The sequence below is a fragment of the Typha latifolia genome, chromosome 14 (genome assembly GCF_019914945.1).
Source record: "Typha latifolia isolate L0001 chromosome 14, TyphaL0001v2, whole genome shotgun sequence".
NCBI classification, from domain to species: domain Eukaryota; kingdom Viridiplantae; phylum Streptophyta; class Magnoliopsida; order Poales; family Typhaceae; genus Typha; species Typha latifolia.
In genome coordinates this window covers 725,460-750,091 of record NC_133099.1, presented here as the reverse complement: position 1 = coordinate 750,091, position 24,632 = coordinate 725,460, and the positions used below count along the sequence as shown (strand labels likewise).

The window sequence follows — 24,632 nt, the reverse complement described above, 5'->3', positions numbered from 1 at the left end:
TTCAGAGGGGAGAGAGAGAGGGGAAACGACGGATGATTCATATAAAAGCGGCTTCTTGAACATGGACGAACAGGATGGTTTCTGATGGTCAATACGGACGGTTAAGATTGTTTTACCCCCATAGGAATATCCATGCGGCGAATTCGGAGAATGGCTCCCTCATAAGGGTTTTATTAAACCCCTTCGCCGCCGTCGCTACTCGATGTTTGGAGGGGAAGTGCCCGCATAGAGAAGTGAAGAAGGGTAGATTCCTCAAACCTAATTAATTCCTTTTCCTTTTTTTCTTTATTTTCGAACAATCTATCTCTTGCTATTTAGGAGTATGACTTGGGATCGTTAACTAGTTCTTTCTTCTTTATGTAGAGTAGATGTAGGAATGCTTATATAAGAAAAGCCATTTAACTAGTAAGAATGCTTTTGTTGTAATGCTCAAATTTTGGCTTGAGATTTGCTGTCCTATAGAATGAAATCAAATTATAAGAAGAAGAAGAAGATATCAAAAGAAGAAGTTTTGTCCAATATGAGTGTACAAGTATATTATAAGATATCAAAAGAACATTTCTTGTCAGAATTTGGGGCATAATGTTCTGTGGTTATAGACACCATATGCATGCACAATTTCGAAGTTGAGATCATTTATGTCTCTGCTTGTGTGCTCTGGTTCTCTGGCATAGAGATGTTGTAATGGTATACATTGCGCGAATCATTTAAAAAATACACCAGATGTACTCAGCGTCGTATGTAGAAAATAAAATGTTTACTGATGAAAAACAGCTTGTTTGATTTTTTATATTCTCTGTGTAGATATGCCCTGGGTATCCCTTTTCTTCCAACTATAGACTGAAAGGCCTGAAATAGACATGCTTATTGTCAAGAACTGAAAGCATGTAAACATCATGCCTTCATTGCATATGGAGTATTGGGTGCCATGCATTTATGCATAGCAGCAATTCTCACTATATCCACATGCCTTTCAGATAGGACCTCTGTTTACTTTCTACATAGGAAGATAACAATTCAAATTGTATAAATGGTATAGTAAAGAAAAAGTTTTAAGACTCGAGTATTGGGTGCCATGCATTTATGCATAGCGGCAATTCTCACTATATCCACATGCCTTTCAGATAGGACCTCTGTTTACTTTCTACATAGGAAGATAACAATTCAAATTGTATAAATGGTATAGTAAAGAAAAAGTATTAAGACTCTTTGTTGATGGCATATCACAATATACCATAAAAGAAAACGAATTCGACAACTGACTTGCGCAATGCACATTGATAATCATACTGCACAAATTCAAATACTATAGATGCTTGTATTATTTATTTTGAGAAACAATATGCATTTAAGCATTAAGATAAAGATCCATATACTATTACTATCTTTCTTATTTGGCTTACCTATGCATCTAAGCATCATTCTAAGTATGCTGCATGGGTTTTGCACATGCAATTTGCAATATGAGTACCATCTGACAACCATACATTATGAAGTTGACAGGACGAGGAGTGAGTATCAAAGCCCTTTAGCTTCTTCCACCTGCATTAAACTCTAGCAAGCAGTGTACTTCCACTTCCTTCTACATCAACTTGGGACAAATGTACCCACACAGCCAAAACCCATGATGAAGAAGGCTCCTGCTTGGAATAGCAAGTATATGTAGAAGTGGTCATGGTGGAACATGAGATCGTAGATTGCGCAGTATAAGAGGTATAATCCCATGAATAACTCCATTATGTGGATCCTAGAATTAGAAAAGTAGTAAGTAATCTCTTCACCATCATAATAAGTGATGCCCTTATTTTGATTGATATCTAAGGTATATTGATGATTTTGTATTACCTTTCTCCAGTGCGAGAGCGTGTTCTTCTAAGTAACTTGGTATTGCTCTTCGGCTTACTTCCCAGCTTCTCAGTGACGACCCACTCATTGACGCGATTCGCCTCTAGAAGTCCGATAATTGTTGCCTTTGAGCGATGCATGGACATCACATTCTCAAAGAGGATCCAGAATATCAGCAAATGGAACGACCTGTAGTTAATAGTGAGTAAACTTTTCTTCTTTCTTATGGTTATCAATTATTTAACATGTAAGAAGTGTAAGGAAAAAACTGCACAAGTACCTTAGAGTGCATATGACATTGAGGACACTGATGGTGGATGGAATATAGACAGCAATGTACTTGGGAAGATGAACATCTGGAATCAACACACAGGCTGGAATTACGATGCAGTAGAAGAAGAAAGTGACGAAGTGTGCAATGATCTTCCTCACGAAGAAGAAAGCGTATATCACATGAAATTTCTTCCAGACTGACACCCTCTGTAAAATGCAAAGAAGGAAACATAAGTAGAATGAGTAGAAGTTGTAAACTTTGTAGCAAAGAATCAGCTTACTATTATTAAAATTGTACATTTCGTTGTAAGCCTGAGTTACCTCGCAATGAACTATTTCCTTAAACATCTTTCTGAATAAATTTGCAGGCCCACAAGACCATCTATGTTGCTGATAGCGATACGCTTTAAATGTGCTTGGTAGCTCATTCTTTACCTATCAGACATTATTGGTGTTTGTGTAAAAGTTTGATGAGAAAATAAAATTATAGAGTTTGTTTTTCATATCATCTGTTTTTCCTTGTTCCTTTTTTCTTCTGAATATAGTTCTTACCGATAGATCTCCCACAAAAACAAACTTCCATCCCTTAAGGCTAGCTCTGACGGCGAGATCCATATCCTCCACAGTCGTTCGATCTTTCCATCCACCAGCATCCATGAGTGCTTGAATCCTCCAAACTCCAGCAGTCCCTGACGACGCAAGTTTCAGAAATTATTACTAAACTTTCGAAGTACATATATACATAATTTTTGTAAAAAGAAAACTATTACCATTGAATCCGAAAAATGAATATGTTGAAGATCCTACTTCTTGCTCCACGCTAAAATGGTAATCTAGCGACATCTCTTGGAGACGCGTTAGTAGACACTCATCTGAATTTACTGCAGAAAAGAAGTGCAAAGTATAATGTTCAGATAACCACCTTCTTGTTAATAAACTTGCATATATACAACACCATTACAGAACTATTTGAATCATGATGCTTCTTGCATTTAAAAGTTCTACCGATATTAACCCAATAAAAAAAAAAAAAACTAACCAAATTTCCATCTAGCTTGAACTAAACCTAGTTCAGGGTTACTGAGAAGGAAAGGTACTGTCCTCCATAGATAGTCTGCATCAGGCTGGAAGTCGGCATCGAATATAGTAACAAAGTCGCAATCTTTAACATAATGCTTCTTTAAGCCATCACGCAGAGCTCCAGCCTTGTAGCCATTTCTGTTGTTCCTGGTCTCATACTTGATGTTAATTCCTTTGCTGGCCCATATCTGGCATTCTAATTCCACTAGCTCCTGCATTCATAGGGAGTTAGAAACTCTTTAAGATAATATATAGTTGTTTGTAGGATAGATAGAAAAATCATTAGCGTGATTTTGTCACCTTAATGATAGGGTCAGTAGAATCATCAAGGACTTGAATTATGAATTTATCAGATGGCCATGATAATTCGCATGCTGCTCCGATTGATAAGCGATAAACCTGCCACAACAAAGAGTATAAAAAATACATGTTTATTTGTTGGAAAATTTACTCTATGTAAATCATGATCTAACACCATATCGAAAGCAATTTCCTGGCAGCATTTTTTTATGAAATTGCTAACATAATAAGCAAGACATAATAGAAAAGATGTCGTCTATGAAATAAAAGGTCAACTAGAAATTAATTGATTGCTTTAAATTGTAACTTTACTATGAAATAAAAGGTCAACTAGAATGAATTAGAAAGAATGCAACACTAGGAAATATTCATCTTTTTTTAAAAATCTTTTTTGAAAGAATTATTCATCTTTCAAAAGATTTATTTGCTTGATTGGTTACGTCGTTAGGTGTGGTGATGATATTTATGATATTGTCGTCGACTGAAACAACCTAGCCCTGAATTGCCGCCAGCTTACAGAGAGCGTGTCGAACAATTGAACCAATCCAACGCACACTTGCATGTCGAGCCTCTTTCTTTTTATTTCGTGTGTATATTTAATAACTATTAGAAAAAAAGAAGCTAATGTAAAGTATCTCTCAGAGAAAAGAAAATAAAAATCGAATGTTTCTTTCATATTAAATGTTATGTTAAAAAAAAAATACATCCGTTTTATACTAAAAACAAAAAAAAAAAGAAAAAGAAAAGTTAAAGCTAATGTGAGCCTTTTTTTTTTCTCTGATATCTCATCATGAGATATTTGAAGCAAGAAGTAAGAAATTTTTGCACCTTTATTAATAGTGATGTGTAACTAAACAAGATGATACAGTGGAAAGCCTAACAAAAAAGTTTATTTGTAAATCCATGGCTAAGATAATATGATACAAAGGTAGCATTAGTATCACCTCTTTCTCGTTGTACATAGGGATTTGCACCAAGACCATGGGGTGGCTGTTGCTGGCTTCAAGTTCTTCCTTCATGGCATCAAGCTTGTACTTAGTATACCTCTTCCTCCCTAAGATCTTCACACACATGATCACGACGGCCATGTAGAGGCGCTCGACGAACAGCATGACCGACATAGCGGCGCAAACATAGACCGCGGCTTGCAAGAGCGGCACGACGATCGGATTCCTCACTTGCTTCCATGCCAACCTAAGGTTATCTATCCCACCCGAGACTATAGGCTCTTTGAACACAAGGTCTCTCATATCCTTAGTGTTGTTTTTAGCATAGGTGATCACGACCCTCACTCTGGAGAATAAGTGGTGGCTAAGTCTATATCCACACGCGTTATAAGGAAAGGAGATCAATAGGGTGCATGGATATATATAAGCCAATATTGGATGGACAGTGAAAGATATACGAGATAAACTCAGAGAGAGAGAGAGAGAGAGAGAGAGAGAGAGAGTCATACACACACACGCTTTGCATGCAGGTTAAGGAGGGAATTAGGGAACGTAAAATGTCTTAAACGGTGGTATGCAGGCTATTTTTGGTTAACTGACTCACTTATCCAAGACTCTCTTATTTGCTTTCACACTACCGTGAGTTTTTCTCCTATGCATGCCAAAATCTCCTTATCCTTAATGAAAGCTCTCTACTTGCCATGTATCAAAAGTAGTTTAAAGGTTTAAAGTTGCTAGCTTTGTTTGTTATTAGCTTCGAGTTTAAGCTAAGATTAAGCATGCATGGCATACGAGTAGTAGCTAGAGCCGCAATGCTACGTAAGAGAGAAGCCATTGCTCTCGAGCAAGAAAGACAAGAAGGATTAGGTTGTGCCATTTATGGAAGTGGGATTAGATGTCGAGCTCTGGGAGTAGTAGTTGGTGGCATTGGGCTGGCGAGCTTGTCCTTTGCCGAGCTACTGCTTTAAAGCCAGTTATAATTAATTAACATCAAACAAGGGGAGATATATAAGTTGAGTACAGCTCACAGGATAAAGACGAGTACAAGAAAGATGTAGATACTTCGCATTCAAGTATTGCATGCCTATAAGTCATACGTTCTCACTCGGTTTAATTAGGGTAATCCAGGTGGTAGATGTTAAATTAAATTATACAAAAATTTATCAAAAACACTCCATAAATTACTTTTATATGAACATTTTACTTTGCTTGTCTAACTGTTAATATATTATACGGAAATTAGTGAGTTGACTAAAACTAGAGTTCTTGCATGCAGACGGATAGTGATAGATATGAGCTATCGGACCGTAACGTATGATTCAAAGGAGGCAACATTGACGTGCGAATAGTTATGTAATCACCTCAAACCAGGGAGACGAAGTTGGTGAGTCAAACACTCAAAGTTCTATGCGTTTTACTATTTCACGTAATATGTGAAAGAACTTATAACCAGGTGCAACTAATTAATGCACTACACCTGGATATGTTTAATAACAGAATAAAGTAACGTAACCTTATATCAATTGCATCTGGAAATTGAAAATTTCCATCATCACTACCAATTTCGTTTATATGGGCCGGGCTGGGCCTGATAAGAGTTATCGGCAGTACTATCAAGGATAACCCTATCAAAAATTAAGTAATCATACTTCTGAAATTAATAAATAATAGAAATTAAAAATTTTATGATTGCGAAAATAAAATCAATATATAATGAGCTTACTGTTGGTACGGATGAGGATAACGTAGAAATTTTAAAAATATTATATTTGAGTTAGATCGAATATTTGTTTTCTAGATTCAAAATAAACCCATAAGATAGGTGGTTAATTGCAAATTTCACTAATTGCTAATTGGGCCGTCCTATTAGTGGGCTTTAAATTCTTGACCACGGACGGACAGGATTTTCTTTCCTGGTTATAGCGACGGTGGAGATTTACTGTTCTTGTATAGAGATTCCAATGAGGTTTAAATCGGGACAAGACCTTCGTCATAAAGCCCCTAGGGTTTCCAAACTCCTAAAACGAAGAAGCCAACCGCTTTCCCGCCGCCGCCGCCGCCACCGCTTGGGGTTTGATCTCCGACGAGCAATTGAGAGATGGGTGGAAAGTGTCCGCATAGGAAAGTGAAGAAGCGGAGGCTCTCGCACAAGACCGCTCGCCGCACCAAATTCCAACTCAAAGGTGACGACGCTGTGTATGATGAGCTGTTGAAGCTGGCGGAGGAGAAAGAGGCGAAGCCATTGCCGCCGGATGAGGACCTTCCTGGGCTGGGGCAATTCTATTGCCTCCACTGCGAGTAAGATCAAGTTGAAAACTTCATTACTCAAATCTTCAATTGGATGGTAAAAGGGTGTAGCTTTGATGTGTTCTGTTTGTTTCAGTCGGTACTTTGCGAGCGAGGGCGTGATGGATGAGCATTTCCGGTCGAAGCGACACAAGAAACGGTGAGAGTTTGATAGATTTTGCTGTTGGATTCTTCATTTGATTGTAATTGCCCCAGTGATTTATTTTCTCTTATTTAGGTCAATTCATTTTACTAGTTATATATATGGTTAGATATTCTATAGCTTTGAGTACTTATCAACGGCAGGTTCATAGATTGACAAATTAGCCCTAATCAGTATGAGGAAAAAAATATTGTGTTATTCCTGAACCAGAACAGATCTTATTATATCGTTGTATGGCATTAGATAGCATAGACATATTGATTCAAGATGAACTAAGTCCTAAATCGTAAACACTTGCAAAATCTGTCATTTTTTTACTCAGATTATTTCTAATTTTCTACAAACCAAGGCAACAATGTTTGCATGAAAGCATGTGTATAACCAGATTGCACGTCTTCATTGGTGATAACAAACGATTTGGAATTGTTAAGACTTGTTTTCTATTAAGGGATGATTTTGTTTTGATATTAACTTTTTCCTTCAAGAAGAATTATCATAGAAGAAAGATGATAAGTAAGCATGTCCTAGAGGATGCTGTCCTGACACTGTTCAGGGTGCGGGTTCATAGTGGGCAGTTCTCCATATTGTTATACCTCCAATCCACTGGCCTTTTATTGGATTTCCTTTTTTTTTCCTGTCGATTAGGTTGGACCTACTCTATATCGGAGGAAGCTTAGTTGTCTGTGGTGCATTGTCTGGTTGTGGTTGGGAGCTGGAGAAAAGGATGTTGAAGGGGAGGGTTACTGTTTTATTGTGCATTTGTCCGCTTGGCGGCACAACCATGGTCTACTCTCGCTTGTTATCGTGCAAACACTAACTTTTGCTTCGATCGTAGTAGTTAGCAAAATAAATGTTTCTTGTGATGAGCAACCAATCTACCGTAGCATTTGGAAAGAAACTTGTGTGAGGACATGAAGATATCTTTTATCTGAAATTGTTATATGTTGCAGGATGAAGCTGATGAAGGGGCCTGCACCTCATACTCAACTAGATGCTGATCTAGCTGCTGGGATGGGAATGCCCGACAATGGCCCAAAGCTTATGTCAATGTAAAACCTATCCAGTTCTGCATGATTTTTGGCCTAAAATTTATTTTCCTCTACTGGTATGGTTATAAACTTGTAATCGAACGCATTAGCTGAGTATCTTTAGGTAATTCAGATGAGATGTTCTCTCAGTTATAAGTGGACAAAAGAAAAAGGTCTTTCTTTATTTTTATTTGTGACTCCATTTATTCTATTGGTTACTAGATTAATGTTATGTATGCTGATATCTTGTTCTTTACTATGTTATGGTGATGCAACAAGGGAATGCCCTTCCTATGTAGTGGGTTTTTATGTTCTAAGAAGTAGAAGAAAGGTGGTCCTTACTAAGATATATATATATATATATATATATAAGTGTCCAGTTATATACTTTTGCCATAACCTGGGTAACTGGGTTTGTTCATGTTCTCATTGTGGTTCAAATTTAGCCATGTATCATTTGGAATTCTCAATTTTGTGGTTGTTTTCTCCCATGCCATCAAAGTTTGCAGCATGGTTACTTGAATATTGAGCAGTCTTGGCTGTGCAAGATAATCCTATTTGGTGATAGTTCCATAAGATGGCTCCATGGGAACCAAGTTGGGAGTTGAATCTTCGCCATTCAGATTTAGATGACCATGACACTGAAATCATTTATGCTAGCTTCTTGTTGCAATTGCATTTATACTTTAATGAATTGGCAATAAGGAATACAAGTCCTGGAATTGCCAAAATCTTCTCGTTGGTGTGAATTTTTGCTAATCTATTCGACTACAACCAACCATATGAATTATAGGATCATTGTTTCTTTTTCAAACAACCAACCCATTTCGAAAGCTCTCTGGTTTTGATATAAAATGTTCAAGCTGTGGAACTGAACAGTGACAGTCTCTTGTAGATAAGGTAAGACGTAATCTTCCACAAGTAAGTGTCAAATCAACTTCAATTCAAATCATCCATCATTTTTTTTCTAAAGCAATCATCCATCATTCCAAGTCTTTGAATAGGCTGAGGACTCACTAGGTTTCTAGATTACTTTATTTCCTAGCTATAATGATCCCAAAAGCCTTGTAAAATTATTTTGAAATATTCCATGACCAAAGTGTATCTAATGGACGATGACATGATCTACGGTGGTCACCTCAGTATCTTTTTCTACCTTTTCCTGTCTCCTCTCTGCCCTCCTCGGTGGCTCACCCCAGAAGTCGTCGCCGAGTTGTAGATAAACACTTAGAACATTTCAGCAAAAAAACAAAACATATACTTACAACTTACGAAGTGACATGCACTCATATCTTATCTATCAAAGGGAGTATTTTCAAAGAACTCCTTAAACCATGGGCTTTTTATAGTTCGAACTCGCTCTGATATAAGATATAAATAATGAAAATTATAATGGAGGAACTAAAACAAAAATTATCTTAGTTGTAGTCAAAGGGAGTGGGTCGAGCATCACGTGAGCCGAGGCTGATGCTGTCCCCCGCAACTAATTCTCACGATGTGTACATAGTTGTCTCCTCCTTTTGTCACTTTCAAGCTTTAAAAAAGCACTTCAAACTTTAGTACCATGCCCACTTGTTTTACCAACTTAATGTTGGATTGGCATTTACTTTACATTAATGTCAACTATTAGCAGCTATCCCTTCTAGTCCAAGGTTACTTGAGCTAGATCATAGGGTCCATTCTTTGACGGGTAATTTATATTATAAGTCCTTGCTTAAGGAGTATGCATCAAATCTAAGATCTCTCTCTTCCTGATTGTTTTCGTAATATGCACTCCATTCGTGTTCTTTGTAGATAAATTGCCAGAGGAGCCAACTGCAGAGCGGTTTACGTTGTCCTAAGCGTTTTCTAATCAAAGATCCACGCAGCTTCCAGTTACAAACTCATCAGATAGTGTTAAAAAACCTCAAAGCAAGTACCCCCCTTTTTTTTAATAGTGTAAGGTTTACAAAATTCGTCCACTTCCTGGCCGACCACCCAATGTTTCTTTGAGATCTTAGTACTTCCAACCGAAAGCAAATGGTGGTCAGGTCAGACCCCTTTTGTTCCATTGCAACATGGCTGTGAGGAACGTCTAATGGCAACGAAGTCACCATATGAATGAAGACCTTTTTGGCAAAATGGACTAAATTGACTAAGTACATATCACATAGCAATATAATTACATGACAAATTTGATCCTTGCCTGCCCACAGCAAAAAAGAAAAGAGAAGAAAAAAAAGAAAAAAGAAAAAAGAAGTAGAAAACAAAACCCCAAAAACTAAAAGAAACAAAATGTAGAGATGTAACGAGTGATTTGGTTATTATCAGTTTCGAAATAGTGATTGCTTCTCCCGCCTCAAGTGACCGACCCTTCAATCCCCTTTCCCTCCCCCACTGGTGGACGGCCCCGGCGCGCCGGGCACCGCCGGCTTCGTGAGCCGCTGCAGCTGCAGCATCCGGGCGTAGCATCCGTCGGGGTAGTGGTTGAGCAGGTGCGAGTGGGAGCCCTGTTCCACCACCTTCCCCTCGTCGATCACCGCGATTGTGTGGGCGTTCCGCACCGTCGCCAGCCGGTGCGCCACCACGATTGTCGTCCTCCCCGCCCCCGCCCCCGCTCGGTCCAATGCCTCTTGCACCCACCGCTCTGACTCGGCGTCCAATGCGCTCGTCGCCTCGTCCAGTAACATAACCTGCGCTCGCTTCACTAGAGCCCGGGCGATGGCGATCCTTTGCCGCTGCCCGCCCGACAGCTGCACGCCCCTCTCTCCGGCCCATGTCCGGTACCCGTCGGGCAATGCCGATATGAATTTATGGGCGTTTGCCTGTGTGGCCGCCTCTACCACCTCTGCCTCTGTTGCATTATCCTTCCCGTATGCAATGTTATCGAAGATCGTCGCGGCGAACAAGCACGGCTCCTGCGGTACCACGGCGATCGCCCGCCTCAGCGATTTTAAATTATATTTCCTAATATCCTTGCCGTCGATTAGAACCCGGCCGGAGGTGGGCTCGTAGAAGCGCTGGACCAACGCGATGACCGAGCTCTTGCCGCAGCCGCTCGGGCCCACCAGTGCGAGCGTCTTGCCGGCGCGGGCGCGGAGGGTGAGGTCGTGGAATACCGGCGCGTCTGGGCGCGACGGGTAGGAGAAGTCAACGTGCTTTAGCTCGACGTCGCCGCGAAGGCGATCGGGCGCGGGTGCCGCGTCCGGGTCATCGGGCTCGACCTCCGTCTTCCGGTCGACGACTTCGAACACCGAGCGCATGGCGCGGCCACCTTTTATGAAGTCCGGAGCCAAAGTTAGGGTCTCGGCGGCGCCGTTGGCGGAGACCATGAGGACCATGAAGACTCGAATGGTCTTCGAGAAGTCGGAGATGCCATGTTTCACCAGCCATGAGGCGTACCAGAGACCCAAAGCGTAGGAGGCGTAGAGGAGGAATTGGGCTACGCCGAAGCCGCTTCCGGCGATCTGGCCCTTCCAGAAGCAGCGCCGTAGCGGACGCTGGAGGTTGGTGGCGAAGAGCTGCGTGATCTTGGCTTCCGAGTTGAACGCCGCCACCGTGCGTACGTTCGCCACCGCCTCTCCGGCGATCTGAGTTGCCTTCGCATGCGCGCCTTCGAGGTCGCCGGAGAATCCAGTCATAAACATTTTCTGCACCACCACAGATATGTTAGATTATAATTTGGTGAGGGAATTTATAACACTCGAAGTAATATCAGTTACCTGTAACACAGTGGCAGCAACGACGACTGGAAAGACGGCAATGAGTACTAAGGCAAGTCGCCATTCCAGGACGAAGCCGGCGGTGCAGGCGACGAGCATCAGCGCGGAGTTCTGCACGATGACGGAGATGCGATCGCCGATCGCCGACCTCACATTGTGGGCGTCGAGGGTGAGCCTCGCCGCGATTCTTGCGCTGGCGTTCTCCTCCCTGTCGAACCACGCGATTTCGTTGCGGAGGACGGAGGTGAGCATCTTCTCGCGAACTCGCTTCGTCAAGTTCTCGCCGACGACGTCCCAGAAGAGGTGTTGCAGAGTGTTGAAGACGAGTGCAGCTGAGGAAACTCCGATGAGGAGGTAGCAATATTTGCCAATCTCCCTGCTCATGTACTCGGGATCCTGAGCGTAATAGATGCTGAGGACGGCACTGAGGACGTAGGCAAACAGAGCACTGAAGGAGCCGCACACCATTGAACCAATTGAGCCGACGAGAGCATACGCCCACTCCGGTGAGTTCATCTTGGCGAGGCGCCAGAATGAGCTGGCTTGGTCGCGGAACGCGAGCTTCTCCATGCGATGGTTCGGGTCGAAGGAGAGGCTGAAGTCCGACGTCGAAAAGTCGGAGAGACGGCGAGAGTACGGGGATCTACCGTAAGATGAATTCCTAGTTATTATAGGGGAGCTCACTGAGTTCCGAGCACTAGACGGCCTGTTTGCAGAGTGGGAATTAAAAAAAACACCTTTGAAGTATGAACAAATGAAGCAAGAATTAGTTGTTACCGTGCGCTGCTTTTCCTGGCATTGATCAGGGCAGCTTCATGGGCTTGCTCTTGCATCCGGATCAACTTGGCATAGAGACCGTTTTCGCCTTTGGCCATGAGATCATCGTGCGTTCCAATCTCGGACACACTCCCCTGTTGAAGGACAGCCACGACGTCGGCCTTACGGATCGTCGACAGGCGGTGGGCGATCACGAGCGTCGTGCGCCCGATCATGAACCGGTCGAGGGCCTCCTGGACGAGTTTCTCCGACTCCGAGTCGAGCGCGCTCGTCGCCTCATCGAGCAGGAGGATCGCCGGATTCTTCAACATCGCTCTCGCGATCGCAATCCGCTGCTTCTGGCCGCCGGAGAGCTGTAGGCCCCTCTCTCCAACCTGCATTGCATGGTGGCATCAGTTGACTCAAACCAAGCAGGGTCAGACTTCACACACATAATTGTTTTACTTAGATCATTAGTTGCTTAGAGTCAAAAGGATGGTTTGTAGCTTGTGTCATTTAGTTCTTCTAGTCAAAAAATGATGTAAAAGTAAACTTCAACGGTCAAGTGAAGGAGAAAGTTATTCTTGGGATCAAGTTGGTATTCTGGACTACCTAACTACTCTTAATCAACATTAAAAAGGTTATTATATAGCCTGTTTAGATTGAGAAAAGGACCTCAAAAAGGAATCTTGTCATGTTACTTCATTTAGACAAGGTCATTTTTATCAGGACAGAGAAATAGCCTCCAGAGCAAGCCCTGCTGCTCAGAAGGGGGACCCGAGAAGTGGCCATGGTAGGGATATTGATGTTATTAGGGTGCGACCTCCACAGTGGAGGACAGAGAGCAGGAGCACAGCACAAGCAGACGGTAAAGAGAGTAAAAATAAAAAGGATTGGAGTAAGAGAAAGCCGGCATGAAATGATAGAGAGCTTTCAGTATGTTGGGTAAAGAGATTGGGGTTTGATCAGACCTGGGAATCATAGCCATCTGGTAGCTTTATGATGAAAGAATGGGCATTGGCAACCCTTGCAGCCTCTTCTATCTCTACTTGGGTAGCATCTTCTCTGCCCAAGAGAAGATTCTCTTTGATGGAGGTTGCAAAGAGGGCAGGCTCCTGGCTCACTAGCCCTATCTGCTGCCTTAGCCATCTCAGCTTCAGATTCTTCAAGTCATGACCATCAAGCAATATTTGCCCTAAGGAAGATAATAATAATAAGATTACAACGCAACTTTTAGCTTCTAGCATCACAGCCAAAATAGCAAGATCATCAAGAGTATCTGAATATTAAAAAAAATAAATAGATCATAAGATGCTCCATCATAATTTTGTCTCCAGTGCAATAACATATAGACATAAGACTACAAAAAGGAAAGCATAGGTTTTCTGTTGCTTGTTTTATTCATGAACAGTTAAATGTAATTACCCTTAAAATTCCCAATTCAAAGATGAACAGAGTAAGTAGGATGGAATAAAAAAATCATGCATTTGTTCATCTTCTTTGATCATTTACCTGAACTGGGGTCGTAGAACCTCTCAATGAGGGAAACCACAGTGCTCTTACCAGAGCCACTGCTCCCAACTAATGCAAGTGTCTTCCCGGCGGCGACACTCAGTGATAGATCGCGAAGGACCGGAACCTCCGGCCTCGACGGGTACGCGAAGTCGACATTTTTTAGCTCCACATGCCCTGTGACCGAATCCAGTTCGATTCCCCCCTCGCTGTTCCGATCAATGCTCGGCTTGTGGTCGATCGTCTGGTACATCTTCGCTGCCGCTACCCTCGCCTTTGCGAACGCCGTCATGCTCGGAGCCGATTGCCCGAGAGCCCTGTGAAGCAATACAAATCCAAATTATGTTAGACCATGTCTATTTCGACAAGCAAATGACACAAACAAATATGTTTGAGCTTTGTTTCTTACAATCCACCGATCATGACTGCAAACATGGTAGCAATGGCAAGCCCACCATTGGTGTGGTGATGTCGAACAAGGTATCCACCGTACCATAAGAGGAGAGCATAGCAGCAGAAGACAGTGAAGTAAGTAGCACCCAATCCAATACCCTTGGCGAACCCACTGCGGTAGCCGATCCTTTGGGCAACGCTTAATGCAGAGGAATAGGCCTGCATGACTCTGGATTCTCCCACAAAGGATTGCACTGTCCTGATTTGAGCCAATGCCTGGTATAGACGAACAAAATTGAGAACAAAGCTGCTAAATTTAGCTAAAAAGTATAATAAATAAAAAAAAACTCACCTGCTCTGCTATGTTGCTGGCTTTGGACATGGCATCTTGGCTCTTGGACGAGAGCTTGGTCAATGTGGCGGCGTGGGTGCCTCCGATGATGGCGATGAGGGGGACGACCGCGAGAGTGACGAGGGCTAACTGCCATGCGGCGGTGAACCCGACTACGAAGCCGGAGACGAACGTCGCCATGTAGTGGATCAAATTCCCCAACTGCATATCACCATAAATGCCAAAACATCAGCAAATCCAACACGAAATCTACATTGAATTGGGTCTCGGAATCTTTCGAAGGGGAAGCAGAACCTTCTCGCTGATGGCATCTTGCACGATGACGGCGTCGGCGTTGATGGCGTAGATTATGTCGGAGGTGCGCACATCCGTGTCGAAGTAGCGGACGTCTTGGTTGAGAGCGGCCTCCAGATACTTGATCCGCATCTTGGTCGACTGCCGCTCGCCGGTCCACATCCAGCAAGATATCTCTGTAGCATTTCGTCAAACACCATTCACAATCCTTCATCGCATCAAACCAATTGAAGCGCGATTCAAAACTAAAAGCTCACCGGCCCAAGAAGACGCCCAAATCGCGGCTCCGACGACAAGAAAATAGAAAGCGTACTGCAACGTTTCATTAAACAACGAGCTCAGAATTTATTCGACCCAAGTATAGTCGATCTAGAAGACAAGAGAAGCAAATCACCTTGACAACTTCGCGGACCATGACGTCGGGGTCATCGGCGTTGGAGCCGAAGGAGTTGACGAGATCCGCAAAGAAACGCAAAAAGACAGGAAGGGAGCAACCATGAATGATAGCTCCCACAGTGCCGATAGACATCAGAATACAGTCCAAGCCATCAGCGAAGCGAAACAACTCGCACAAGCTCACCGCCGGAGCAGCCGGCCCCGGCTTCTCGTCCTCCTCCGACTCCACCTTCCCGTTAGAAGATTCCATTTCCAAGGTGCGGGGAGGAGAAGGCGGTAAACTTGAAGCACTAGTAGTTACCAGTCCTCGTTCGACGACTCCAATTACTGGAGATTGCTCATGGTGGTCATGGTCGTGGTGGTGTTCCTCTTCTTGGTTGGCTGCGGAGTGGGGAGGAGAGTGGAGGTGGAAAGTTTGCAGCTCAGGGCGAGTCCAGTCTTCCTCCACCTTCGCCTTTATCTCATTCTCCTCCATCTTTCTCTCTCCTTCTTCAGCTCAGAGGCTCTCTCTCTCTCTCTCTCTCTCTCTCTCTCTCTCCTTTCCTGGCCTTTTTAACGACCTTTTCGTGTAACGTTCTCTAATTACGGCTTATAATTCCGCTATTTGTTTATGTTCTGGCTTGAGAGAGAAGGAAGAAAGGCGTTTGGAAAAATGTGATTTTCCAAATCACTACCCAACTAGTCGTTAATTACGGCAAACCTCTTTCGACAAATGTTTGCAAAATAACCCCTCCCATTTAGCTAAAACTGTAAACGCCAGTCTGTTTTATGATAAAATCCTAATCAGCTTCTACTAATATTACAAGGAAGATGCGAAATTGCAAAAATTAGACCTGAAGCCCATTATTGGGGTCATTTTCTTATCCATTTACCAAGTGAGGTCATGGTCGTCTATATCTAAATTAAAGGCGAAGAATCTATTTACAAATAGAATAGAAATAGTAACAAGGTTGGTGTCAATTTGCAAAATGGATACCCTACTACATAATACATTGGATCAAAATAAGAGGAGGTGGTAGCTCGTTGTCCCGACAAAAGGACGTGTGAAAACTGAAGAGGGGTTCAGAGGACTCAGGGGTGGGTTTTTTTGACCAAAGTTTGAGGTACTATTTTAGTGTGGGGCCCACTCAGAATCACTGTAGCACACTCAGTAGAAACCCAGCAATTTTACACATCCACCCTTGTATTTCTTACGTTATGTCCGAGAGACGAGGGGTGAATTTATAAATAGATATGTCAAGAGTGTGTCTGTGAAGTCAAGAAATGCTTCATAGACACTGCCGCACTGCTCTATCTCACTTGGGTTGTTTCCTGCTGCCATCTTCTCTCTCTCCCCATTAAATGCGGCGACTTCCACTCTTCTTCTGTACCATCTCCAATTTATTTTCCTCTTTAAAGACTTGCAGAAGAAGGGTGATGCAATAAAATTTGACCTACAAGCTCCATTTCATATAATGGACTCTAAGACCACTAATTGGATGGCCCAGTCAAAGTCAAAAAAAAAAATTTATTATAATTTAAATATTTTTGTAGTCTATTAGATTGGATAATACTGTCAACACTTCAATATTAGATTATATTCTAAATCTTTTAATTAAGAGAGATATAGTTGGGCCTTCAGAAACTAAGTAATGAGCAGTATTTTGTGAGTATTTATTTGAGAGCAAATGCAGTCGGCGAGGGTCGAAGGAAGAGCAATGATTCTGCAATCGTACGGTGGAGAATTTATCCAGCTAAGCGGCCGGTTAATCTAACAATTACGTTAGGCACCTTTGAATAGGGCGAGGATTTGCGCTTAATTACGAGAAGCCCCTGGATCTCGCGCACGTGATACTTGTATACGACGGACGAGTAATCTCGTACGTCCGATCGGTGGTATCCTTCTTGATTTGATTCCACTTAAAATTAGTGACAATTTAATTAAGATGGTCCTAATTATTCCATCCAATCTCTACTAAGAGTTTTCCCTTAAAAAAGAAAAAAGAAAAAAAAAAGACTCCTGTCAGCAAAAGCTCTAATCAGTGCATTTAACAGTTGCAAACAAGGATCAATTAGTCCTTCCCTTTCCATTATCTAATGTTAAAAGTATCATCCAAGATGAGTTGGATGCCAAAACTCTGACAACTACTAAGCTGTTTGTTTTCTTCTGCAGAGCCACAATCTTAGATAGGAACCAATGTTTACAAACAAAAGTGCTTGTGAAGTAATCATCTACATCAAAGCAATCACTACTACAGCAGCAGCAGCAGATGCTTATATTAAACAGTAGTACTAATCATAAGCACTGAGGCTAAAAGAAACCTCTTTAGAAGAACTTTTCTGGGTGTAAAGCAAAATAGTCAGCAGCTCACATCCTTTAGGTTCCATACCATTAATTAATCTAGTGATGCAAATCTCTGATTACCATATAATTATCATTCTTTGTCACCTCTTTCTGCCATGCAGCCTGGAGCTGGCAAAGGCAAACCTAGAACAAGTCAAAAAGAGAGATTAAAGAAGAGTATATATATATATATATATATATATATATATATATATCATTGAGAGCATTGTATCACATTACATACCACCATCTCTCCATTCATCTGCTTGCTTGTTTTCTTTAATAAAAAATGATCAGAAGGACGCCACTCAAAGCCCACTCAAAGGTGATTACTTGTGTGATATTATTTAATAAAGTCCCTCTTCCATGTGAGGTTCACTCACTCTTTGGTGGCCTTTGTCTTTCTCATGTGTTCCTCAGTAGAAACTTCCTCTTTTCCTCCTTCCTCTGCTTCCCTTTCTTCTTATACAATATACATTGGTATAGTGGTAATGGGGGGGTTTTAATGCCTGCCCATGCGTGTGTACGAAGTGCATTATTGTGTGAGTGCGCCAGAGTGGAATTGGATGGAGATTGCAGCAGTTGCAGTACAACTAGCTACAGTTTGGATCACATGTTGATAGATCTCTATATACATATGTATACACATCTCTGAATGCTTTCATCTGAACCAAAGAGAAGAGATGGGTTTACATTTATCTTGTCAAAGAGATCAAATGGATGGAAAAGAATTCAAGGTTACATCAAACATCACCCATGAATGGATCAATTTGCCAATGAATACCTGATAAGGCAGAGATATGGACCTGATACTTTGAATTGCCACTGAAAGGTAACATGTATTTAAAAGAGGTGAGATCACACAAGGCAAAGATTTTCTTTACCAATGCGATGTCACATTCAAGTTTGGTCTGGGTGTACTTTTGAAACAAATGGGAGAAAAAACACTTTACTGTAGATGTAAAATGATTTCAACATAGAGTAGATTATATATGATAAATTTTCAAGGAACTATTTATTTTCCCCCTTTTTTTGTTCTACGTTCACAGAGGTGAACTAAAATGGTGATTGCTTTTAGGGATAACACTCACGTTCTTGATTCTACTCATTGACTTGTTAAAGGTTTTCATTAACAGAGTCAAGTCAAGTGGTACAACAAATCACACAAACATCAAGCAAGTCAACCAAATCCTACTTCAATCTTGCAACTTAACTTCTCATCACAAGATTGACTCAAAGCTAATTCATGTGCTCCCTACTCAATTAGATCTGAATTAAGTAGCTTAACTAATCCCATAGGTGGGAAAAAGAAAAAAGTCATCCCTGTCTCTATATCTTAATTTAGTGCCCCCCACCCCCTCCTCCTATGAACTAAGTTATAATAAATAACTAATCTCAAGTCAAATGCAAGGCTTTGCCACCATCAAGGGCTAAACTTGTTTAGGGAGACCAAGTTTGGCTTTCCTTTTTACCCTTCTCAACAACATCATTACACCACGCATGGCTTTGTCTACCTCATAGACCCTACAGATGTCAATAACTACGCTAATAATGATCAATCTAAAATGATCCTCATTATAAAAAAGACAATAGTATTAATCAAACTTAGTATCTAATTTGTGGGAGGTGAAAATACTTTCAAAATTTCACTTATAATTAGACAACTAATGTAAAGAGATGGGGGGCTAAGAGGAGATTAGGTTTTGACCTCAGGCTTCCTAATGACAGAAAGTGAGGAATGTGCTCAATTATGGCTTATAATTAGTTCCATGGTGGTGTTTGGTCTCCATGTGAGTGTGTGCTGGAGTAGAGACCACCAAGTGCACACCTTTAAAGGCCTCTTAGGAGGCTTTTTGTCCTTTCCATGTGCCCTCTTCTTTTATTCCTCACCTTCTCCACTCCTCTCTTGAATCCCTTTGTTATAGGTGGGCCATTTTAAGTTTGGAGCTACCCGCAAGAACAGAGTAGAAGTAAAAGTCCCAATTCAGTAATATATGTAAAATGTGAGCTAAGAAAGTTTGAATCTTAGCTTTGACATCATATTAAATAACTAGTTGAGCTAAAATCTTACGTACCGAAGAAATTAAACCCAAAGGACATCACATGATGACTTATGTAGGACTTTGGGTTTCATCTAACAATGGCTGATGGACAAGATAAAAAAAAAAAAAGGGGGAGAAGAGAAGAGAAGATGGAAGGTTCCCTCTGATATGGAAAGAGACCTAGGAACTACCAAATGAATGGTGCCCTTATGGAAGGCCATGGTCCCATGTGAGGTGGGTCGCAAGGGGGGGTTTTGCTAAGCTTATTCCTGGTGCTCTCTGATCTAAAAGGCCAACTTTATATATCTCCAAGTTGCACTAAAGTTGTGATGGATATACTTGACCAACCAAAATGGCCCTAATTCTATGATCAGATCTTCCTCTCTTGGCACAGACAGGCAAAGTCCAATGTGGGTGGCCTCTCTCAATGGCAATTGGGACCACTATGTGAAGCTCAAGTCTCAAACTCTGTTAGTCTAGAATTTATTTTGGGTATTAACTTGTTCTTATTCTCATATATGAGATGAATGCCATTGGTGTCCAGTGGTGTCTGCTTATATTTGGTTTGAGAGTATGCCAAGAGGGGAGCATAATAGGTAAAAAGAAGAAAAATTCACTGGTATCCAATGATCAGTTTTGCAACATTATAGTATGTCAGGAAAAAATGGGCCAAGGCCCAATAAGTTATCGTTTATGGGCTGTGAGTACAATTGTAGGTCCAATTTTCTTAGATAGTCCCACATCGTGAAATTGATTAAGTATTCAAGCATTAATAGGCTTCGATCTCCACTACATATCGTCCCTTCGGGGACATCCGATAAAATTGGAACGATACAGAGAAGATTAGCATGGCCCCTGCGCAAGGATGACACGCACAAATCGAGAAATGGTCCAAATTTTTTTCCCAATTAGCGGATTAGTTATTTTAAATTAGGTTTTTTTTTCCCTTTTCCTCTTCGTTTTGCTTCCTGTTCGAAGTTAATTAGGTTTTTGATCTTGGGTCTACCTTATTTCTTATTTGGAGCTGCAGATTTTGATTAAACCCTACAAATTACCCATCGAAGCTAATTTATAGAAATCAAATGAAGCTCTTTTATAGTTTGAGATATTTTCTCGCATGGTAGCTGTTTGAGGAAATGCCTCTTAGTGGCCCTGTTTTGTTACATGCTTTAAACGGGAGGGGTAGTTATAGTTTGAGTTTTTGGAAGACAGATAAATGCTCAATTCTCTTTGTCTATTTTCTTTGAGTAGGAGAAATGCAAGCTTTGCAGAAGGATGATTCATCTCCTAGTGAATTTTTTTTTCTTTCAACTTGTTTTATAGCATCCTTTTTACCTCTGTACTCGCTCATCGTTATTAATTCGTGACCAATAGCATTATCTTGAATGGTTATCTTTCTCTCTTCTAATCCTTTCTTATTCTTGCTGTGTAGAACCTCTTGAAACATCTTCTGACTGAGATAATATGTCAAGATGTTTACTGTTTTCCCCTACTTCATGCACCCAAAAAAAGAAGATCTCTTTATTTCAGTAACAATGAGAGCTTTTTCTATTTTAATTACAAGTCATGCTAGCCAACAAAGTTGTGACACTGTTTAGAGGAATTGAACAAATAATTCCTTGTTCTAAGCTATGGTACTCTACAATGTGTTTTAATGTTAAGTGAGTATACGAATTCCAGTTTTTTTTTTTTTTTTCCTTCAATACCCACAAGTTCTTTTCCCTATCTTTCAATACTTCTCAGGTTATTACTAGTTTTGAAGTTATCATGTATGATGGGCCAATTCCTTGGGCCTTTTTATGTGGGCTACTCATATAAGCCCATACAACATACTCTCTAAAGTATAGCACTCTACATTAAATAAGAAAAACCAAATAAAATTGACAATATTTAGTCCAACTTATTTTTCAATCTGATGAATTCATGCAAGTTAAAAGAACAAGGTTAAATGCACTATGTTCTTGAGCATAAAATTATTTTACCCCAGTACAATTTTTTTATACTAATTCACTCTCTGTTTCTATAATTAAAGTGAATTTTGTTAGAGTTGTCATCCTAATCAATAGTAAATTATTAAAATGTTCATAATACTCGTCTTTCCAATAGTCATAAGTATAAAAAGTAAATTGGTCCAAATAATTATATAAGTGCAAAGTAACTTTATGCATAGTTATAAGACATTATGCATATAACCTAAGAAAAACGAGTTTAGTGGACTTCTATTTGGGCCATTAAAGATAGCCCAATAAGGATATATTCATGGGCTACAAAGTGGAGCGCTTTGAGAAAATATAGTCCCACATCGTAAGATGAATAAAATATTTATGAACTAATATATTTGGACTGTCACAAGGCTAGTGTCCCTTCGGGGACATCCGATAAAATTGGAACGATACAGAGAAGATTAGCATGGCCCCTGCGCAAGGATGACACGCACAAATCGAGAAATGGTCCAAATTTTTTTTCAATTATCGGGGTTTCACTCTCTGTTTTCAGTTCTTCGATTATAAAAAGGTTTTTTTTTTTTTTTTTTTATCCTGCGTCTCAGTTCGTTTTGTTATTTGGAGCTACAGATTCTGATTAAACACTACAAATCATGCATTCAGTCTGGTTTATCGGAATCGGATGAAATTACATGCGGCGGTGCCAATTTAACCTGGAATTTGCTTGCAATAAAACCATGTAAGTTGCAGTTTTCTTGCTTACATCTTTTCATGCGGATTAGATGTTTGAGGAAATGCCGCTGAGTGATGAGCCTATTTCTTACTATGCATTAAACGGGAGTAGCAGCTAAACATTGGAAGAGTTAAATGTTGAATCCACTTCGCTCATTTCATTTTCTTTTATTAGGAGAATGACAAGCTTTGCAAAAGAACATTTCATCTCCTAGAAATTCACAAATATTAATACTAATGTTTGTGGGATAATTGAAATCATGACCTCTGTCATAAATTAATAAGATTCAACCATTGAGTTACGTACTGCGACCATCTCATTGTTACTGATCTATGGACCAATAGCATTACTTTAAATTGTTATTTTCCCTTCTAAAATCCCTTTTAGAGTTTAGGGTTCGTGTGTAGTACCTCTTAAAATATCTCCTGAGTCAGATAAAATGTATGCTAGGATGTTACTTGTTTCTCTTTCCTTTATGCAACTCTTCTTTCTTTATTTCAGCAATAGTTCAGTATTTGAATGCTCTATCTCTGTAAATGTCTGATAGGATAATTTTGTTTGACATTAAAAAAAACAGATGATATTTGAAAGGGGTGATTTTTGATGGAGACAAACTAAAATCATTGTGCATACAGAAGCTCATCAAAGGAGTTGTTGCTTTTCTGATGTTTCCAATGAGTTCAATTTACAGTGAGCTTGCTGAACTCCAGAAATTGTCTTTTTCTTCAATTCCCACATAATATAGGTATGCATGACTTTGTCTAAGTCTAATATTCGAGATATTGGTGTAAATCTTTCTAATATAAATCATGATGCATGTAAAAGCGACAGATTTTGATATCACAAAAGACTTCCTTATTTATAAATTTGACTCTTTTGAATTATAAAGGACTTTGGTTGAGCTGCAATGCTCACAAAAGAAAGAACAACAAACTGAGGATGAGGCACAAAGTACTTCAATTTCCTAAGACAGTCCTTCCAGGAGTCCAAGTACTACACTGAAACTATAAAGTCACTGCCAAACTTTGGCCAACTTTTTTACAGCGTGGTCACTAGTTAAATTTCTCTTAATCATTTATATAGCATAGTCTCTTAATAAATGCAAACATTGCACTTAAGCCAATCACTAGAAAAGACATTTATGTATAAAAGAAGTGGTGCTTGCACCTGCCTCAGAATCCTGTTGAGGAACAAGCAAGAGAGAGAAAACACCAAGGTTTAGTAGCTGGCAAAGCAGCAAGCTAATCACACTGCACAAAGTACTGTGTGAAGTCAATGGATTCTCATATCTTAACATTTTTTTCTCAGCAACCAATCAAGTTCGAATCTCATGTCCTTTGTGCTTAGTTTTTTTTTTTTTCTTTCTATTTGGATATTTTGAATTATTTTCAGGGAGGATTCCCCTATCATTAACCTTATTAAAGGTTTATATCTATCTAATTTTCTTTTTCCCTAATGGGATTATTTCATATGGGTCTGTAGTCATACAAGCTTCCACTATTGCTCTGAAATCTTCTTCCTTGCTTAGGTAATTATTTGCTGTAATTACAGCGTACTGATGAAGCAAAGAAACTAATCTCTGTTTGAATCTCTTCCCTTGCATATTGTGCTTATGTTTATGTAAAAGATGAGTCTATTTATTTAAAGGACACCTTCTGCCGGCCTTGGTTTAAGTTGGAATTAATAAATCAAGCCTAATCTTACTGCTCGACACTTGGCTTTGGGTTACCTTGAAATTAAACCATGTCAAACTTTGAATTGCTTGTTTATAATTAAACTGAGCTCAATAATAATCTGCATATGAAATTTTGTTGCAGCCCGTACTTGACCAAATCCATGCAAATAAGTGAGAGTCAAACAAGGTCTCTTTTAATAGTACTTTTGTAATATTCAAAAGTATATGCACTTATGCACTATAGGTAGATAGATAGATAGATAGATAGATAGATAATAGATAGATATACAAGTAGCAACTCATTAGAAACCAAAACTATCCTTTGTATAGGGATTTGTTGTGCCTTGAGAACTGTGACTGACATCCCTCTTGTTTCTTATTAATGCACATACTTTGGGGATTATTGATAGCTAACAGACTCGAACTGGAATATTCAAACAAACCCATTTGGTATCTCAGCTCAAAACTTAGTGCCAAATTATAGTATATATATATCACGACACGACACGTTTCCTGCGGTGAAGCTGACCCCCATCCACTCCATGTGAATATGAATGAATATATTTATATATATATGTATGAAGATATAT

The 24,632-nt window shown here is 40.3% G+C and overlaps 3 protein-coding genes, 2 long non-coding RNA genes and 2 other non-coding genes across 11 annotated transcripts; 5 read left to right on the top strand and 2 right to left on the bottom strand.

Annotated features, from left to right (window-relative positions):
* The first annotated feature begins 139 nt into the window (after nt 1–139).
* On the top strand, nt 140–2,621 carry LOC140801246 (uncharacterized). 3 transcript variants are annotated; one of them, XR_012111398.1, is made up of 4 exons: nt 140–243; nt 1,497–1,713; nt 1,856–2,046; nt 2,174–2,621. It is a non-coding gene; the product is annotated as an uncharacterized lncRNA (long non-coding RNA). The 3 variants fall into 3 exon arrangements; XR_012111399.1 differs by having other exon boundaries at nt 142–243; nt 2,487–2,621; XR_012111397.1 differs by having other exon boundaries at nt 143–243; nt 1,856–2,621.
* LOC140801243 (glucomannan 4-beta-mannosyltransferase 1-like) lies at nt 1,588–7,294 on the bottom strand. 2 transcript variants are annotated; one of them, XM_073156258.1, is made up of 10 exons: nt 7,287–7,294; nt 4,443–4,692; nt 3,499–3,597; nt 3,158–3,410; nt 2,889–2,999; nt 2,671–2,807; nt 2,440–2,553; nt 2,126–2,325; nt 1,846–2,034; nt 1,588–1,747 (listed from the first exon to the last, which is right to left on the bottom strand). In XM_073156258.1, exons 1-10 carry the CDS (start codon nt 7,292–7,294, stop codon nt 1,588–1,590), a joined length of 1,521 nt encoding a protein of 506 aa, XP_073012359.1. The 2 variants fall into 2 exon arrangements, with proteins under 2 accessions (XP_073012359.1, XP_073012358.1); XM_073156257.1 differs by lacking the exon at nt 7,287–7,294 and having other exon boundaries at nt 4,443–4,748.
* Nucleotides 6,426–8,158, top strand: LOC140801245 (zinc finger C2H2 protein ECU02_0310). Of its 2 annotated transcripts, none has more exons than XM_073156262.1 (3): nt 6,426–6,743; nt 6,829–6,891; nt 7,845–8,158. In XM_073156262.1, the coding sequence occupies exons 1-3, from the start codon at nt 6,544–6,546 to the stop codon at nt 7,945–7,947; spliced, it is 366 nt and encodes a 121-aa protein (XP_073012363.1). In that variant the 5' UTR covers nt 6,426–6,543; the 3' UTR covers nt 7,948–8,158. The 2 variants fall into 2 exon arrangements, with proteins under 2 accessions (XP_073012363.1, XP_073012362.1); XM_073156261.1 differs by having other exon boundaries at nt 6,432–6,743; nt 7,540–8,158.
* Nucleotides 8,159–10,031: 1,873 nt separating this feature from the next.
* Nucleotides 10,032–15,906, bottom strand: LOC140800885 (ABC transporter B family member 1). The gene is made up of 10 exons (XM_073155795.1): nt 15,325–15,906; nt 15,188–15,242; nt 14,931–15,106; nt 14,637–14,837; nt 14,301–14,560; nt 13,892–14,208; nt 13,351–13,574; nt 12,401–12,774; nt 11,624–12,329; nt 10,032–11,551 (listed from the first exon to the last, which is right to left on the bottom strand). The coding sequence occupies exons 1-10, from the start codon at nt 15,799–15,801 to the stop codon at nt 10,277–10,279; spliced, it is 4,065 nt and encodes a 1,354-aa protein (XP_073011896.1). The 5' UTR covers nt 15,802–15,906; the 3' UTR covers nt 10,032–10,276.
* A 4,583-nt stretch (nt 15,907–20,489) lies between these two features.
* On the top strand, nt 20,490–20,592 carry LOC140801518 (U6 spliceosomal RNA). Its single transcript, XR_012111467.1, has one exon. It is a non-coding gene; the product is annotated as a U6 spliceosomal RNA (small nuclear RNA).
* Nucleotides 20,593–22,006: 1,414 nt separating this feature from the next.
* On the top strand, nt 22,007–23,233 carry LOC140801232 (uncharacterized). The gene is made up of 3 exons (XR_012111396.1): nt 22,007–22,141; nt 22,265–22,373; nt 22,945–23,233. It is a non-coding gene; the product is annotated as an uncharacterized lncRNA (long non-coding RNA).
* On the top strand, nt 22,051–22,153 carry LOC140801517 (U6 spliceosomal RNA). Its single transcript, XR_012111466.1, has one exon. It is a non-coding gene; the product is annotated as a U6 spliceosomal RNA (small nuclear RNA).
* Nucleotides 23,234–24,632: the final 1,399 nt, after the last annotated feature.

What these genes read in the sequence shown, in the direction of transcription:
- LOC140801243 (XM_073156257.1), bottom strand. Translation starts at nt 4,748, where the DNA reads ATGAGAGACCTTGTGTTCAAAGAGCCTATAGTCTCGGGTGGGATAGAT. An exon ending in CTACTGACCCTATCATTAAG is followed by an intron (nt 3,411 to 3,498) that starts GTGACAAAATCA and finishes CTATGAATGCAG; the next exon opens with GAGCTAGTGGAATTAGAATG. An exon ending in AATGTCATATGCACTCTAAG is followed by an intron (nt 2,035 to 2,125) that starts GTACTTGTGCAG and finishes TATTAACTACAG; the next exon opens with GTCGTTCCATTTGCTGATAT.
- LOC140801245 (XM_073156261.1), top strand. Translation starts at nt 6,544, where the DNA reads ATGGGTGGAAAGTGTCCGCATAGGAAAGTGAAGAAGCGGAGGCTCTCG. An exon ending in TTCTATTGCCTCCACTGCGA is followed by an intron (nt 6,744 to 6,828) that starts GTAAGATCAAGT and finishes TGTTTGTTTCAG; the next exon opens with TCGGTACTTTGCGAGCGAGG. An exon ending in TCGAAGCGACACAAGAAACG is followed by an intron (nt 6,892 to 7,539) that starts GTGAGAGTTTGA and finishes CCTGTCGATTAG; the next exon opens with GTTGGACCTACTCTATATCG.
- LOC140800885 (XM_073155795.1), bottom strand. Translation starts at nt 15,801, where the DNA reads ATGGAGGAGAATGAGATAAAGGCGAAGGTGGAGGAAGACTGGACTCGC. An exon ending in CAGATGGCTATGATTCCCAG is followed by an intron (nt 12,775 to 13,350) that starts GTCTGATCAAAC and finishes CATGCAATGCAG; the next exon opens with GTTGGAGAGAGGGGCCTACA. An exon ending in TTGCTGCCACTGTGTTACAG is followed by an intron (nt 11,552 to 11,623) that starts GTAACTGATATT and finishes GTGGTGGTGCAG; the next exon opens with AAAATGTTTATGACTGGATT.